The sequence below is a fragment of the Arvicanthis niloticus genome, chromosome 20 (genome assembly GCF_011762505.2).
Source record: "Arvicanthis niloticus isolate mArvNil1 chromosome 20, mArvNil1.pat.X, whole genome shotgun sequence".
NCBI classification, from domain to species: Eukaryota; Metazoa; Chordata; class Mammalia; order Rodentia; family Muridae; genus Arvicanthis; species Arvicanthis niloticus.
In genome coordinates this window covers 16709554-16727964 of record NC_047677.1, presented here as the reverse complement: position 1 = coordinate 16727964, position 18411 = coordinate 16709554, and the positions used below count along the sequence as shown (strand labels likewise).

At 44.0% G+C, this 18411-nt stretch overlaps 1 protein-coding gene across 2 annotated transcripts in view; it reads right to left on the bottom strand.

The window, feature by feature from the left end:
- The window catches only part of Fig4 (FIG4 phosphoinositide 5-phosphatase), a 111862-nt gene that overhangs the window by 34498 nt on the left and 58953 nt on the right, over positions 1-18411 (bottom strand). For both annotated transcript variants that reach the window (XM_034524793.2, XM_076917075.1), the window contains 5 exons: positions 10182-10240; positions 8633-8780; positions 6750-6833; positions 5107-5302; positions 3900-3982 (listed from right to left, as the gene is read on the bottom strand). In XM_034524793.2, coding sequence (XP_034380684.1) covers positions 3900-3982; positions 5107-5302; positions 6750-6833; positions 8633-8780; positions 10182-10240 — 570 coding nt within the window. The remainder of the gene's footprint in view (positions 1-3899; positions 3983-5106; positions 5303-6749; positions 6834-8632; positions 8781-10181; positions 10241-18411) is intronic.

Sequence of the window (18411 nt, the reverse complement as noted above, 5' to 3'; positions counted from 1 at the left end):
TTATAAAACTACCTGTTGCTTTTAAGTTTTATATGTTACAGGATGAAAGAAGAGAAACTCAGCCCTAGCATGATTTATACTCGGGGATGCTGAGTCTCTGGGACCTCCTATTCCAGCTTCGTGCTTGATTCTACTGCAACTGCATCGAAGCCGCTTCTTTTAAGGACTTGCTTCCAGAACTTTTCCAGAACAGCTAGCTTGCCTGTCCAGCCTTTCTGACTGTAACAGTTATGGTGTCAGCTTTGCTATGAACTTTCTCAGTACACAGTGACTTCAAGGCAAATGATGCCAGCTAGCTCTCCTTTGACTAAGCCAATTTTCCTGTTTCCCTTTGGGCCCCCAGATGGGAATTCTTCACCCCAATTCAGCTGGAAGCAGACAAAAGGAGATCATCGCCCCAGTTCCTTATGTTGGGGTGGATGGTTCTGGTTACTTTGTAAATTATACATGTGTTGTAATTTAAGGAATACTTTACAAATGTAGCTTCAGACAGGAAGGGAATTAGAGAGCTAAATCTCAGGAATTAAGTGGGATTAATATTTTACTCTTATATAGGCATTGTGCCTGTATAACTCATTTAGAAATACAAAGCTTAGACCCAGTTTAAAAAAAAATAGGTATGTCTTACATTGGTAAGAAATCTTTATGATAGTTATAAGGTTGAAATTATAATCTCTTACATTGATATGGAATTTATTTTATACAAATTTAGGGTTTTCACTGGTGTAAGTTTCTTATTAATACAAAAGTGGGATTAATATATTACTCTCATGTAGGCATTGTGCCTATATATCTTATTTAGAAATACAAGGCTTAGACCCAGTCCTTTTTAATCAAAAAAAAAAAAAAAAAAAAAAAAAACACTTGATTTGAGATGGTTGGCTTGTGAATCAGAGGCCTATGGTAATTGCATGGCTCATTGCTTACTGTTAGGATGTTTTCTAGATTTTAATTAGAAATAGTGGAAAGGAATTAACAGACAACTGTTCAGATTGCCTTACATAGTTGATTTTCAAAAATGTCAGAAATCCATAGAATTGACATTACAAACATTCTTATATAAACATTTATTTTATTGGAGACCTATCTGATCCTGACAGCTTCCAGTCTTGGATTCTAAGAAGAAATTGAGCATCTTTGGAGTTACCCCAGTTGTGGTGTGACAGTCACTAGGCAAGAATTGCCTCTTTTCATCTACAGACGAAATATTGTGCAAAAAAGAAACACACTTGCGGAATAGTCGACTGATTATATCTGCCAAGACAGAGTAATCAGCCCTTAGTAATTCTGCATTACTAGGTCTGTCAGATGATCCTGGACCAGAAGGCTGAAGACCAGATGCTCCAACGTTTTGAAATAAGGAACTGTCTAGATGTTCAGTGGTCTATTTAAATTGGTTGAGTTTTAGAAGCCACGCTTTGTGCTTCCCATATCTTTATTTAACTGAGTCATTCTGGATTTCTGATGGGGTTGAAGATTTATAATCTCACAGCCCACCCAGGCTATTTACTTTGAGAGGATGGTTTTCAGATGCTATTCATTCTGAAGACAGGACATAAGCCAGGTTCAGAACTAAATTTTTTAATTGAGAGAGATGGCAAAGGTTCTATTTAGTTAACAAAAATGATGGACTGGGTGTTAGGTTTATCTTGTACTTTAACAATCACAACATGGTAATATAGTTAGTGTTCAATTAATATGTGAAAAGGAAAAAAAAATTTTTTTTTTTTGGACAACAAGGGGGAAATGTGGTGGATAGCCCTAGCCTCTTGTTGTCATGGTAATTCCACTCCTGGGAGGGGCTGCGAAGGAGGAGTGAATATTGTAAACCTTCTGACCAATCAAATTTGTTAAATAAAGGCTACAGCCAGTGATTGGGTAGTGGAAGAGGAGTGGGAGGAGCCAGAGGCAGGGAAAGAGGGGAAGACCAGGAGAGCCGTTGGTGGAAGCAGAGAGCAGTTGGTGGAGAGAGAGAAGCCGAAGAAGACCTTGACCTAGGAAACCGCAAGTTGTTAAGAGCTCTTTTAGCCGGGGAATAGTGTAGTTTAATGGTAAATCTGCCCAATCTAGGCATGCAGCATTCATTTAATATTTATTGACTTGTGTCTTTATTCTATGGACTCCCTATGGGCAGGAGATTTACCACAACACAGAGGTGTTTAAAGAACAGACAAAACACCACACAGCCTTATATGAACAAAGTGTCACAAGAACGAGACTTATTCCAGGGTGGACACTTCCCTGCAGCTCTCCCTTCTGGACAGACTGGCTGCCAGCCTTCATCGGCTGGGTGTTTCCCAGGGATGCTGAGTCTGATAAACCCTGTATCTAACTCCCGAAAGGAGACAAAAGAAGCAGACCTTACAGTCTGAACTAGTAAGACATCAGTGGAAGTCATGTCTGAGGCAAAACAGCAACAGCAACAGCAACAATAACAACAACAACAAATTTTCCTTTTGTTTCAAGCGAGCCACCACTTCAGTCCTTGCCACACAGGCTCACGCTCTGCCAGTGGCAACAGTACTCAGCCATTGCCCCCACCATGTCTTTCCAGACACGATGCTTAGAGGTGCACCACATCACAGTTTAGTTACCGAGTTCGAAAGAGTGGGCAAGTTAGGAACTGTGCTCATGTGTTCAGGAGTGGGGATGTGTGGCTCCACCCTAAATGTCTGACTTGGCTCTTGGTCAGACAGTGACGCAGGTTTATAATGTGCCAAGCTCTGAAGGTTGATTTCACAGTCTGAGATATGCCACGTATTTTATGTTTCATGCAGCGTAGAACAGATTTTAGTAGTCTGCGATGAAAACTGGCATCCCTCGGGTCAGTGCATACTGAAGGGAAAGGCCCTCCTTAAGAAGCTGAGCACTTGCTCTTAGATAATTTATATATGTCAAATGTAAATGAATTAAGTGGGGGCTATGTCCCCATAGATACACGGTCGTCTGAAGGTTGTACTGGACTCAGGGGTTACTTATGATGGTCCTGCCAAGTTCTTTACATTTAGGGAAAAGGCTCCTTTAGCAGTTCTAAGAACTCTGACTCTTGCTGCTACACACCTAATTTGGCACCATTTCAGGAAATGCCTTTTGATGGCTTCACTCCTTTCAGTGAAGTCTGGCTCATCCACAAATCCTGAACTGGTGCACTTCCGCTTCTCCCCTTAACCTGCCAGATGTAAAGGGCATGCAAGGTCTTTAACCAGCGATATTCAGGATTCAGTTTCTGAGAAGGTACCTTGCTCTAGAGAGTTGGGGATGTAGCTGTGTGTCTGTATCTGGCTTCAGCTGGACGAGGGCAGCATTGATATGTAGATGCCCCGTGACCCCTCCCACTGAGGCGGCTCCTCTGATATGTAAATGCCCCGTGACCCCTCCCACTGAGGCGGCTCCTCTGAAGTACTAGGTCCTCCCCCAGGACAATGCAGTGCTTCAGATTCTGACATTTAAAGGCTCTGCACAGAACTGCTGCTTTCTACATCACTTTTTTAACCTTCCTGATGGTCAGTTTTCTGTCATATCTGTTATGTCAATTCCAGTTGACAGAAGCTGGAGTCATCTGAGAAGAAGGAGCTTCAAGTAAGAGACGGCCTCCATCAGTCTGGTCAGAGGGCATTGTCTCGAGCGCTGATGAAGTTGAAGGGCCCATTCTAGGCAGGTCAGCCTGGGCTACTTAAGAAAGTGAGCTGAGCAAGCCACTAAGAAGTACTCCTCCATGGGTCCTGCCTGAGCTCCGACCTGACTTCCCTCAGGCAGGGACTGTGTGTGACCTGTATCCAAATAAACCATCTCAACTCGGTTTTGCTCAGTATTTATCACAACGACAGAAAAGTTACAGTGTATGTGGCAATAATCCCATGATTCACTGTTCTCTTCCTTCCTAGGCTTCAGTCTCTTACCTGGCATAAATGGAGTGGTCCTCCTCTGACAGGCTACTGGAGAGGCTAACTCCATACACTTCCTTCATGGGCTGGACCGCATTCTAGAGTTTTTAAGAACAAGACCTGGTTATAATCGTCAGATATTCTCCATGTTACTATCCCCAGACATGAAGACAGTGAGTCTAGGAACTTTTCCACAAAAGCAATAATACATTTTTTTTCATATTACACATTAAGCTTCAGTTAATAGCTTTAAAAAAAATCTGTTTGTTGGGATCAGTGGCTCGTGCCTATAATATTGGGACTTGAAAGGCTGAGACAGGAGGATTGCAGTAAATCTGAAGCTCATCTGGATTACAAAGTTGGTTCTAGTAAAGTATGGTGCAGTATGAGACCCTGCTTCCAAACAAAACAATAATGACCACACCCCAAAAAACAAATACAAACCCCAAGAAAACTATGATTCTTGTTTCTTACTAAAATGGCTTAGTTTAAGGTTTTTTTTTTTTTTTTTTTTTAATATGCTGAATAAACATGGCTGCTGTATATAATGCAGGAGTTGGCAATCTATGTTTTATTTTTTCGGTCAAAGGCCACAGTAAACAGTCTAAGTATGTTGGGTTCTACAGCTTCTGCTGCTACTACTCAAAGCTGGCATAGAGTGTGAGCCACCATCTGCAACACTCGTAGGCAGAGCTGGTTTCCAAAATAGCTTTATTTTCACAAACATTGAGTGGGCCAATGTCACTCCACTAACTCCCCGAATAGCAGGATGAGATCTTTCCACATTGTGACTTGTAGCTATTTCTAGAAAGCAACTGCCTCTGTCCACTCGTTTTCCTTACTATACTTGTAAACTGACTTGGACAGGACTCATTTCCAGTCTATCCAAAGACTGCGGGGAGCCAGGTCCAAACTCTGCACGCCACGAGTCCAGTGGAGAGATAACAGACACCAAGTGGATGGGGTGCTCAAAGGGCAGGACTCTCTTAAAGCTTCTGAAATGGCAGGAAATTCACCACTACAAAGAGGAACAAAGGCCAAAGCGTTTCCAAGGTCTAAGCAGAGTGTAGCCGCCCTGTGCCTTGCCTTGGGCACTGCGGTAAAGCAGTGTGAGTTGGGTAACGACATTTTCCTGCTCTCAGCCGGTTAAGCAAAAGCTGAATTTTAAAGATCATCTTCCAGAGCCCCAGGCTAGATCACACACGCTTCCCTGCCCCCGCACCTCAGTCACTTTGGCACCGTCTCCGGTGTCAGTCATCTTCACAGGCGTGGATCGCTGAGAGATGGAGCCTTCATCTTCCCGGTCGGTGCCAGAGTCATCCTCAGAGCTGCTGGACACGGCCTCCTCGCTGGGGGGTGGCGGGGCGCTGGCTGCCGTCTTCCGCTGCAGGACAGCCTCCTCTCTGTTGCTTTTGTTCCTTTGAGGAGATGGATATGGGTGTGAGGCATCTTCAAGCTGGACCTTTAACCATCACTGTGGATGGCTGTGTCCCGAGCCAAAGTCCAAGAGAAGCATAAGGATATGCGAGAAGCTAGCATCTAGATTCAAGTTGTACTGCAGTGGAAAGCCCAGTATTTATCTACACATAATGAAATTGCCATAAAAAATTAGCCGAATCTAGTTAGGGAGGGCAGGGACCTTCTCACCACGGGCAGGCTCCTGTGGCCTCTTCTGGTAACTGGAATTGGGACTGTCAACATTTCTAATTCAGAAGGACTATGCTTAAGATCTTATAACTTGCTGTGTGGGAGCCGGGGCTAGAACTCAGAGCCTTCTGCTTGCAGAGCAGGGATTGTACTGACTGAGCCATCTCCCCATGCCCTGCCCCTTACTGTTAAAATAGTTCACTATATGTTACTAAAAACACAGCAATACATGGAAAATCTCAGGAAAGAAAGAAATGCAATATCTCTCACCAGAGTTAGATATTGTAAAAAACAAAACCAAACACCATTCTGACCTTGCCCACCCAAACGTAATCTGACAGTATTTCTGTGCTGCTTTCCCATCCGGATGTCCAGACGGCTATCTGCCCCGGATCACCTTGGGTTCAAACTCCTCACACTTTCTTTCTTTTAAACTCTTAGCATCTGGTCATGGCTTAATGTGAAACTCCTGAAAGGTCACGGGTTTAAGGCACAGAAGCGATGCCTCTAGAAAATATCTGTATACGACCCCATGTGTAAATTATATGCAGCTAAAATCCAGTTGTGTCTGCAATCCTAAATGTGAGTGGGGTACTGTATCTACAGTCTTGCCATGACTTCTGTTCCACGTGGAGGAGCCATGTTACCACTGTAACAGGCAGGTCATGAGGCAAATGAGTCTTTGGCCAGAACATGACACACTGCACTCCGGCACTCCGGTCACTCAGTGGGAAGATGCAAACATGGGGAGGGGGACTCCCTTCATGTTATTAGATACAGAAATGTTCTTCCTGCAAATAATGCTACAGCCACAGAAGGAAACCTACCAAGTTCTCAGTTATACCACACTTGCTTTTACATGCAGATGCCAACTAAAATCAATACAGCAAGCAAAATGAGCAGGGATTTTAATTATTTTATGTTGAGAAACAAAGAAAGCTGGGTTATTTATAGAACATCTATTCCTCAACTTTATACCACACATTATATTCACAATTTAAATTAACAAAATAGATCACATTGCTGAGATTACAGTAAATTCTGTTTTCAACAGTGAGCATTTCAAGGCCCTGGTGCTATAAATGAACCACCACTATAGCTGCAACAGACAGACTTTACTGATGGGACTTGACATTGTTAGTTCTGGATGGAAATATTACTGCAAGCACTACTGTTCTATATGAATCTTTAAATTTTCATTCTATATGCAAATCTTACCCCAGTACAGATTTTCCAGTTTCGTCTGGTTTTCGCACAGTAAATGGACTTGGATCAATGCCAATAGTTTTAGGCATAAAATCACTAGAAGAAGATGAAAACGTTAAAATACTGTATAAATCACATCACGAATATGCAGATGATGCCGGCTCACTGCTTTCTGCTAACCTTGCCTATGGAGCTGTACGTATTCTAACACAAGTCCTCATGAGCACTTCAGCTGATGGGGCTCACAAAAGCCCATGAACTAATAGCTCTGGGTGATGTCCATGTGACTATGGTGACCTCTCTCATAACGGCAGGAGCTGAGGAGTTCTGAGTGTAAAGTTGTGTTTGCTGGAAAGTGATGACACCCCAGGCAAGCCTAGGATGTAAGCCATCTGACTAGACATCACAGTTAGATCTCAGTGGCTCAGACAGTGAGCTGCTCAGGTCCATGCACTGTAACTTTAAGCCAGACAACTGAAGGAGGTAGATTTAATGATCAAAGAACAGGGACATGAATTACACAGCAGCATCTACCTCATTAGACCGGGGCTCATTCACATACCACTGTGAGGACGCCTCACATCAAAGCTGACCTAATGTCCACTCAGTGAGCTAAGCCCAAGTCCCTTCCTGTCACCGCAGAAGCCAGGCACTTCACAATTGGGCCAACGGGGCAGTAGTTCTGTGAGTTCTGCTAAGATCCCGGGCTTTTGGTGGGTATTTCTCCCACACTGTGCCTGGATGCTACACCCCCAGCCCCTGGAAAAAAATAAAGTAATCTTGGATCTGTCTGAAAAATGTCCACCATATTTTATCTTATTATTTTTCTGTTCTGTTTTCCCGAGACAAGGTCTTACTGCATAGACAAAGCTGGCCTTGAGCTCACTTCATATCCCAGAGTGGCCATAAGCACACAATGTCCTTGCCTCTGCCGCCCAATGCTGAGTTGATAGACCTGTGACAGCAGACCATGTCTATTTAATAGTCTGAAAAATGTCTTGGCCATGCAATTGCATTTTTCTTTGTTGCTAAATATATAGGGAGATGGAGCAAGAGGGAAGAAGATGAAGAAGAAGAGAAGGAGGAGGAGGAGGAGAAAAAGAAGAGGAAGAGGAAAAAGAAGAAAGTATCTGCAGAGTGTGAATTTGCTTACTCACTAAAATGTACGTGTAGCCACAAACCCCCACTCCCACTGCTGCTACAGGCACTCCCAGACATGTGTAAGGAGCAGAGCAAGCCTGAGTCACCCAGTTCTCATGCTCCAGGAGAGGTTCAGCAGGCCTGAACTGGGCTCCTCTGTCTTTAGTTTTCTCTCGCTGTAAATGAGTGTCCTTTAGGCCATCTATTCAAGGCTACGTTTTCACATTTGTGTGTATTTTCTGTTGGCCATCTAGCTGTTTAAAACCGGTCCCTGAGCACAAGGCTGTGGCTACTTAGTGTCTCTAACAATAGGAAGCCTGTGATGCGCCTAGTGGAGAAAATCTGCATTAGATAAGCTTGAGTTACTCTAACTTAGCTATTAACACCATTGGAGGAGGAAGGGTGGGACAGGAGGGAAGGGGAGAGAGGGAGGAAGTGAAAGGGAGGGGAGGGGAGAGGAGGGGAGGGGGGAGGGAGGGGAGAGAGGGGAGTAAAAAATACTGAGTTGATTCTAAATGGCAAATTACAGCTAGCAGGGGGAGAGATTTCAATTTATCAGTAAGAGCAATTAACCCAGTTGGTAATGAGGGAGCTCCCCATCACAGGAGGCTCCCCATCACAGGAGGCTCCCCATCATAGGAGGCATTCTGACTCGGGGCCCCGTCTCTGAGCAGCTTGCAGAACAGACCTACCTCTGCTAACTAGAGAACTGTGAGTTTCCCAGTGCTTACAGTTTTGAGGTACCCACGACATACCGTGCTGAACTTGTCATGGCCAAGCAAAAGGTGTCATCAAAACTACTCAATTCATAGGGCCGGAAGAACTCATTGTGAATATCAATCTCTTCTTCCCATCGGTGGAATTTCTTCACCATCAACTTCTTCAAGTTTGCAGCACAGATAACTGAGAAACACAACTTGCTGTTACTAAATCACCAATAGAGTACCTCCGGCACACAAGTGTGCAACACCACGAGTGTCCATAGACGGCCTTGTCACAGCCTGTGTGGACACAGCACTGACCGGGCTTTCTCAGCTCCAGTACCAGCGTTACTCAGGAAAGAGACTCCTGCACAACGAACAATGCACACCTGCCCGTAACAGTTCAAGAGTCCTTTTGGAAGTCCAAGGCAGGAGCAGAGTTACTTCAGGAATTTAATTACTTGTTCCCTTAATTTTTACTCTTCAATCCCTCCCTTCTGCAGCCTACCTTAATCAAACCAACTGCAGCTCTTCACTAAGTCTCTGCTGCCGTTCACATCCTATTAATCCTATTCATGGGTAAAGCCCTGTCCGAGCCAGGCTGGCGGCTCAGCAGGTAAAGGTGCTTTGCAGCCAAGTCTAATGATCTGAGCTCCACCTGAGAACCTGTATGAAGGATTCCCTGATCTCCACACATGATCCACGGCACAGATCCCCATACAGGCACACGGCCATACAAACATAAAATAAATAACGTGTTTTCCTTTCTCTAAAACAACCAATCCACCTTAGCAATATTATTAATGATTTTGTCCAGAGTTCCAAGTTGCACATACTTGGGGGATGAATTAATAATCTAGTAACCTTGGTAACCTGTTCTGAACTTCCCCACCCGAAGTTCAGATGCAGGAGCATAGATTAAACAGACTCATGGCCTGCTTACACTTTTACAAATGGTAAATTGGTTGTCTAAGGTCAAAATAATAAATTACCAATATAGTCACAGAGTGGGGACTGCACTCTATCTACTTAAACTTGGAAACGCTATTCCAATGTACAGTTTACATTTTAGTGTATTCCTTTATATAATTTCTCCTGCCTTTCTCACACATTAATAAAATTTGGTTTCAATGTGATTGGAATATACATACATACATAATACATACATACATATATATACATATACATGTACATATACACATATGTACCTTTTTGCTGCTTAACTATAGAAAAAATTTAATTTCTATTTATAAATGTATCCTTACTTCCTCTCCATCTCTCCAAAACATCATAGAAAAATTTAATATGTAATATAATCAGTCCTTATTCAAAATGAATCATTATGTCAACCAAATGTTTGCACTGCTTATCTACTAAGTATAAGCCACAGCACAGGGGGCGGGGCCTGCTCACATAAAAGGAAGTCTAATCATCTCCTCCTAGAATATGCTAAGAGACGTATGGTCCCCTATCAAAACAGCAACATAACAATGAGTCAGCTTCTTCTATAAAATAGCGCATCAAAAGCTTTAATGCTTTAAGCCTTTTTAGGAATAGCCTCAAAATACATGGTAGAAAATGTGGAAGACAGGCAGGGACTCACCTTCATCGTACGGCAGCGGCAAATGCTTCACCACCTCTGGTGTCCACCAGTAAGTATAACTGTAATAGTCAAAGGGACAAGGTGACCAAACATAAATGCTGGCTTTCTAGAAGTCACCAAATAAAAACCTCGACCTTCTCCTTAAAGGTCCTTTCTTCTCCTGTGATAACACATTTGGAGAGCTTTGGACATAATAGGTCTTCATACACTGAATTGCTTTGGGCACAGTAGGTCTTCATATGCTGAGCTGCTTCACGTGCCTTTCCTGCTTCATCTCCACCAGAGATTTGCAAACTGCCAAATCTCTTGTTTAGTTTTAGCTAAAAAAACAGACCCTCATAAGCTATGCAGACTCGAGGTGACTCCTCCAGAGACAGTGTCACCCGGAGAACAGTGAGCCATGACCCAAGTCTAGTTATTGAGAGCTAAGGTTGCTTTTCTGCTGCCCTGGGATGAGTGTGTATAGTTCAGTGAAATCATCAGGGAGTAAAGTGAACAGTTCTTAAAAAAGTCTCCTTAGGGCACAGCATGAGCGAGCGCTGTTCATTTTAGGTGAGAACGTGGGCTCTTATGTGCACAGGCCAGCTTCAGGGCAGGGAACTTCAACTGTCTGGCCTTCTGCTGGGAGACTCAGCTCTGACATATATATATATATATATATATATATATATATATATATATATATAACTGGAACAAGACCTGAGACCCAGAATTTAAATGTATATCAAATTCTAATGAAATAGAGATTCCAGGAGAAGAAAGAGCTCTGTCAAAATCTGTACGAGCTAGAAAGTGAAATAAGACATATAAATTTAAAAGAAAGTCAGATTTCCAATAGTTTAAAAATAAAGCCTATGGCCCAAAATAATACAAAGAAAAATTAATATGATAGGTTTTAAAAGATAAAAATGCTGATTTATGATCTTGAGTATTCCTAATTATGAAAAAATAAAATGGAGAAGCATCCAGATGCTACAGGCAGGGTATCCCCTAGAGATGGCAAGCTCAACCCACTGGGAAGGACAGGCAGAGGAGCAGGAGGCCTGGAACACTGGGCTATGAGTGGTGCTGTCAAAGGAAAAGCCTTCCTGGAGTCTGATTGGGTTTTTTGTCCATATCTTCTGTGCCCAGTTATTCCTACAAATCAAATCTGAGTCAGAAGACTGGCCCGGGATTCCCGACGTTTTTACAAGCCACCGGGTGATACTGAAGAACCTTTTCCAAGCTGCCTTCTCAACTGCGAGAACCAGGAACATGAAAAGAACAGAGAAGAGGTAAGCTTGCTGCTTGTAGGGACTTAATTCAATTGCTTGACATTTATGGATCACTTATACTGTATCAGACACTGCCCTAAGCGTTCAAGGAGCCACACTGAAACCAACGGTACACAGGTAAGAGGGAGCATGTACAGAGGAAGAAAGGAGTAAGCAGTAGACCATCTCTAGTCAAGCGTCTTGGTGCGGGTGGGATCCAAATCTTACTTCCTCAGAAGTGGGTAACTCATTCCCGATGCCCAAAGCGAGAGGAACACAGGTCTCAACAACTACAAGGCGGCCAAGGGAACCTCAGCCCCGCAAAGCCAGAGAATCAGGTCTTCCATAGAGACAGGTTGTGAGTAATCTAAAAAGATAAATTCACACTCAAATAAGCCACATTTAAACTAATTCCATTTACTTGTTTGGGCAGAGAATTAGGTTAGAGAAGGACACAGGTCACCTGTTAGAAGGGTGGGGCGTGACAGGACCCAGTGCACATAAGGCAGAGTATGTATATCTTCTACTCTGTTTTTGTTTTGTTTTGTTTTGTTTTGTTTTTTGGTTTTTCGAGACAGGGTTTCTCTGTATAGCCCTGGCTGTCCTAGAACTCACTCTGCAGACCAGGCTGACCTTGAACTCAGAAATCTACCTGCCTCTGCCTCCCAAGTGCTGAGATTAAAGGCGTGCGCCACCACTGCCCGGTGTATCTTCTACTCTGATGACCTAACCCAGGCAAGGGAAGACAGTAGAGAAGATATCAGACAATCTATAAGGAACTCACTAAAATTATGTTGCCTACAATTTGCGAGCTTAGGCAAAAAAACAAGCATTGTCTAAGGAATGAGTCTTAATGTAGACACACTATACAGATGTGGTGGCTTGGATGGGAATGGTCCCCACAGGCTCATATATTTGAATGCTTGGTTTCTGGTTGGTGATCTGTTTTAGGAAACATTACAGGTAGCCTGGTTGGAGGAGGTATGTCACTGTGGGAGGAGTTTGAGGTTTCAAAAGCCAGGAGAGGCCCAGTCTCCCTGCTCTCCCTCTGTCTCTTCTGCTCTCCCTCTCTCCCCCATCCTCTGCCTCTTGCTGTGAATCAGATATAAGCTCTCAGCTTCAGCTCTGCCTGTCTGCTTGCTGCCATGTTCCCTGCCATGATGGTCACAGAGGCACTTTCTTAAATCGTAAGCAAGCCCGAATTAAATGACTTGTTTTATTTTATAAGTTGCCTTGGTCGTAATGTCTCTTCACAGCGACAGAAAAGTTAACTAAGACAGAGGGACAACTAGAATTAAGAAATCCCTTTGTTTCAGTGAGTTGAGACCAGGCCACAGGTTTTAAAACCATATTACTAAAGTGTGTTTCCTTAAGTAATATAAAAGGATTTAAAAATATTTTCTGAAAAACCTAAGTCCTGGGTGTGTCTCAGAAATAAAGGGGCCCATGGAAAGACATGCCCTGAAGAGGATGGACTGAGACGGAGAGGCTGAGAGGCCAAGTGAGGACGAGGACAATCTTACACATCCATCTGTCACCAGACGCATTCACAGAGATGTCTGCACAGGGCATGAAACTGCCTTGGGGCAAGGGACCACAGAACAGGAGACTGAATGTTGGAGAACTTCTTCCTTTGTGTACAGTACCCCATAAATCATTCTCTTCTTTTCAGCCCCTAGAAGTGGGAGTGCTGAATTCCACTGGGTGACTTCGATCAAAGGGAAATTTAAGACGGGTCATCTTTAACTCTCCTAGCTCCCTGAGAGTTCCTAGAAACAAGATATATGAACATGAACAAAGAAGCCAATGTCTGTGAACCACGGACAAGGCACTAGCATCCTTAAAACTCACAACTGCTAACGGATCCCAACCAGGAAGTGTGCCATGGTATTGGATGGACAACACACCACTGATTTTACTCAGCTTTCTTCATCCAAGATGTGATGAAGATGGCCAGCTGATTAAATCTGAAGAAGTATTTTATAGACTTCTTAATATGACAAGAATATTTAGCTAACAACAAGGATGCACTTAACGACCTTTCCTTTCTTGAGGAAGCAGGCATACTTCCTCAAGTGCATACTTACCACTGCATGAGCAGAATGGTGACCATATGGCCGCATGATCTAGTTAAGGATGCGGTACTTCTCGCGGATAAGGGAGCAACACTAAGAACAGCTACAGTACGAACAGAGTCTTACACTCAATGGTGAGCAGACACCGCAGATACTGAGAGGTGGCCCACAGGTCTCACAATCACTGGCAAAAATCAGACCAACCTGTGACCACTACCGCAGACACGGCCACAAACTTAGGATAGATGTTAATATCAACTGAACACACAGGGCTTGGTGGGCTGAGGAGGGTAAGCATATAAGATTTCAGTGAAGTAGATCTTGGCACAAAGCGAGAAACAACTGTGTAAGTGATAGTGCCAACAACCAGCTCCTTACAGGGGGCACATTAGGGACACAAACCTAGGCTTGCCAGACATAGGAAAGATGACGACTCTGGATAGACAGGAAACTCACATACCAGACTGTGAACAGGGCCAGAAAAATCTCCCTACTTTAAAATTAAATGAAATAATTAATGTGTAATATCTAAAAACAGGCTGGGGACTATATAAACACTTCACTGGCATCTGAGGTCATACATGACATATTGACCAGGCTTTGAGCAAAGGTTCAGCAAATGGTTTGAGCACTCCAGCACAGGTGGGGTTCAGAGTAACAGAGGCTGTTACTAGAGTGGGTTCTATGTCCCTCCCTGTTATCAGTAAAAACATTACATCATTGGTAAACACAGTATAAGAACAGGACAGCCACCAAGTTTGAAAACACAGATGAATACATAATTAAGTGTTCATTGTTATTTCATCATACAAATGATGAAACAGTGCCCAAGTTTCCAGATTTTATAGGCATCCTCTATGATTTTTAGTAAATGCTTAAAAGTAGAAAATATTTCCTTGGAGAACAAGAGCAATATGAACAGCAGCAGGCCTCTGTGTGCTAAGGTTTTAATGACCTCATCTGATGCCCAGGGAAGCACAGCTCTCCTGATAAGGAGCTAAGGTTTTAATGACCTCATCTGATGCCCAGGGAAGCACAGCTCTCCTGATTAGGAAGCAGAACCAGAGCAGTTGACAGACTGTGAAAGATGACTTGGGTGTCAACCATTGGGAAGTGTACCAGGGCCCAGTTCCTCCATGTTTGTGTTTCTCACTTATGCATTATGGCCATCTCCTGTAACCAGGCAGGCTTCCATTGGAGGGACTGGGACACCAGTCAGCCACAAAACCGTCAACCTACAATTTGTCCTGCCTGAAAGATGTGCTGGGGTAAAGGTGGCACAGACATGTGGGAATGGCCAACCGATGACTGATACAGCTTGAGACCCATGCCACCCCTGACACTGCCTGAAACCGGAGAAACCGGAGGCTAAATAGCTCAGAGACCTATGATAGAACCAAACACAACTCGGGGCTGGGGGAGTAAATGAAATGGTTCCTAATGATATTCTACTATACTCATAGATGGATGCCGTGCCCAACTGTCATCAGAGCTTCATCCAGCAAGTGATGGGAGCAGATGCACAGACCCACAGCCAATAGCAGGCGGAGCTTGGGGAGTCTTGTCAGAGGATGCTGACTGTAGAGTGAAATATTATAAAGATCATATATATATATATATATATATATCATCTATATATATATATATATATATATATATATATATGCTTTTTCTTTACCCTAGACCTGAGCAAAAGAATGTAAGTTCCAGAAAGCGGAACTGAATGTAAGATTTTCACTGCCCCAGGACACATTCTGGGTAGAGGACATTATCCCTGAATCAGAGGACACTTACTGGATTACATTCCTCAAGCCTCAGGGAGTAGACCCCAGCTGTGGGTGGGGAAAGCCCAAAAAGCAGGAAGACACATTCCTGACCACAGAGAAAGATGCAAGCCATCTAGGTGGGGCTATAGCCGGAATAAGTGAAAATAGTTAACCTGAAATAGTTGGTAATGACATGGTAGAACTACATTTCAAAGGAATGAGTGTGCAGAGTGATTTTCACATGACTCTAATCATTTAGGGTGAGTACCTCTGAAATGTTCCACTATTTTTATGTTTTGTATCCTTGACAACCCCTCACCCCCCCTTCCCACTCCCCTGGTTTGTGTTTTTTCCCTTTAAAACCCTCCTCAGACTGGCTGGCGGGGTCGAACTCTACTCCTGCGCGAGTGTGTAGTTAGACCACTGGCTGCCAGCTTTCTTCCCTAATAAACCTCTGCTGATTGCATCCAGGTATGGTTTCTTGTGGTTTTTGGGTGGTCGTGATTTCCTGAGACTTCAGGAAGGGACTCCCGAGTTTGGGGGTCTTCACTGACAAGGATTGTAGGAGCTAGAGGGGTCAAGAACCCCATAAGAACATGGCCCACGGAATTAACTGAGCAAGGTTCGCAGGGCCCCAAGAGCCTGAAGCAGCAATCACAGAGTCTGCATGGTCTGACTCACTAGGTCCTCTGCATACATGTAATGTAGCAGGGAGTTTTCCCCATAAGTTGGGAGGAGCTAAGGTGGGAGGAGTAAGGAGAGGAAGAGGAGGAGTAAGGAGAGGAAGAGGAAGAGTAAGGAAAGGAAGAAGAAAGAAGGAAGAAGTCAGAGGGAGAGAAGAGAGAGAGGGTGGGAGAACATGGAAGCGGACGTGTACCTGTCTCTAGCAGTCAAAGGTAGTTGATATATCTAGGTTGGGGATTGGGGCTACACCTCTGTGTGGGCATCTTGTTATTGATCATTACCAAACATATAAAGCCTTTGCATAATCTAAGCATTAGAGTCTCATTTGTACCGAGCCCACATGGATGGTGGGATGGTCTGGGCTCAGCTCAACCTTGTGGAGAGAGCATGAAAGACTGGCAGAGCCATCTCCCACGCTGGCATCTTGCGGGTGACAGGGCCGGTGTCTCTGACCACCTGAGCAGATGGCCTGAGCTGAGCGGTGACAGTACCGCCTCCGCTCCTGGCCACAGGCCTAGGCTAGTCGGGAACATGGCGGCTGATTAAGAAAAGCCAGATTGAATGCTGCCATTTTAAATGTCTCCTGCAACAATGTAATGGTTGTGTAGCTGTGTCTTCCTGTGGGACTCCTAACATGGAAGTAGGGGTGTCTCTGACTCTTTTGCCTGCTCCTGGGACTCTTCTTCTCCTGCTGGGGTGCTTCTTCTGGCCTTAATATGAGGGCAGGGGACTAGTCTTATAACTTGTTCATCCCTAGGAGACCTGCCCTGTTCTCAAGAGAAATGGAGGAGGATGTGGATGTGGAGGACAGGGGAGGCGAGAGAGACTGGGAGGGTAGGAGAGAGGGGAAACTGCAATCAGATATAATAAATGAGAGAGTAATTAATTAGTTATTAAAAGCCTTGTAAGATCTAGCGCCGTCTCCTTTCCGCTGATGGGAAAACAGAGTCTCAGGGGTCAGCAACCACACCAGTGCCTGTTCTCAAGATTCGAACTCAGCACCACGTGAGCCATGCTGAGCCCCACACTTGTCTGATTATCGCTTCTGGTTTAACTGTTCATTTATCGTGGGAATTATCCTGATTTAACAGTCATCAAAATCACCTATATAGCTGGGTGACACTAAACTATCCCAACCTAAACACTAACCGCACCTTAAAGTGACAAGCTCTGTTTATGAGCAGTGACAACTGGTGATTTAAATCAAACAGGCTCTGTCTGACACCTCAGAGAATGACCAAGTACAGCAGGAGCCCCATTAGCTACCTCGATAAAACTGTTTTCCACGTCAGAAACTACTGCGTTGTAACTGCTCTTGCTGAATAGTCTCAGCCACAGCGCAGTCTCTCTGTACCTCAGTTTCCTATTTTAGGATATGGGCTGTAACACCAGCTTCCTTTTGTTCCCACACATAGGCCCCCCACCCCCCCCCAACCATCTGCTTCAATTGTGTAACGAAGGTAAGCAAGCAACTTTATACCTGTAAATACGTAGATCGTTGCTGCAGCAGAGAATGGGGTGTTGGTTGTTTCCATGTACATTAATTGTTTCAGTACTGGGTGATGCAACATTTCAGAAACCAACCATATTTACCTCTGGTCGGTTACCAGCAACTAAGTGCAAATGTTCACACACACTTCATAAAGCATAATTAATTCAAAACTTTTGTCAGTAAGATTGGTAATGAATAATCGTTTATGAACAATAACTAATTTTAAAACGCACAGAGCTCCATTGAGAGAGAACAATCATGAGTTAAGATATTTATTCTAATATGAGCCAATGAACGAAAGTGCAAAGCCTGAGGCTTTGCTAACATTTTAAATATTCCTGCAGCAGCACAGACATTCCCAGTGTTAGCAGTTAGATTGTCTGTGGTCTGTGCTCCATGCTCACAATGAGGACAGGCTGGCAATAGTTCAGAGTACTGTTAGAGCAACTGTGTTGTATCTACCAGAGGCCGTGAGAAGAGAGCACTATGGGAGATCTGATGTCACTACATGTTTTCAGGGACAACGAGCTATGGTCCCCCTCCCTATATACTGCTCAGGAGGCACAGGTCAGCACATCAGCACAGGGCTCCTCACTTAGAACACGGAGGAGCCTGGTAGCTCAGTTCTCATGACGACAACTGTGGGGTGTGCAACCCAGCCATTTGCATCTTGCACATGTGGAAAATGAGGGTCAGAGAGGTCACAGAAATCGCCTCACGCTACACACCTATAGAACTCCAACTCAAATTCACACAACATGTATGCTCCCCCATATTAAACGGATACCATATTAAACTGCTCTGGGGAAACGGCTCTTTTCAGAAAAATCTTATGGGCTAAAGGTTAACACACACCACTGTGGACTCCAGGCTGCTCTAAACTTGCAGTAATCCCAGCACCTCAGCCATATTAGTGCTATGATTAAAGGCAAGCACCTCCATGTACAGCTCCACGATCAC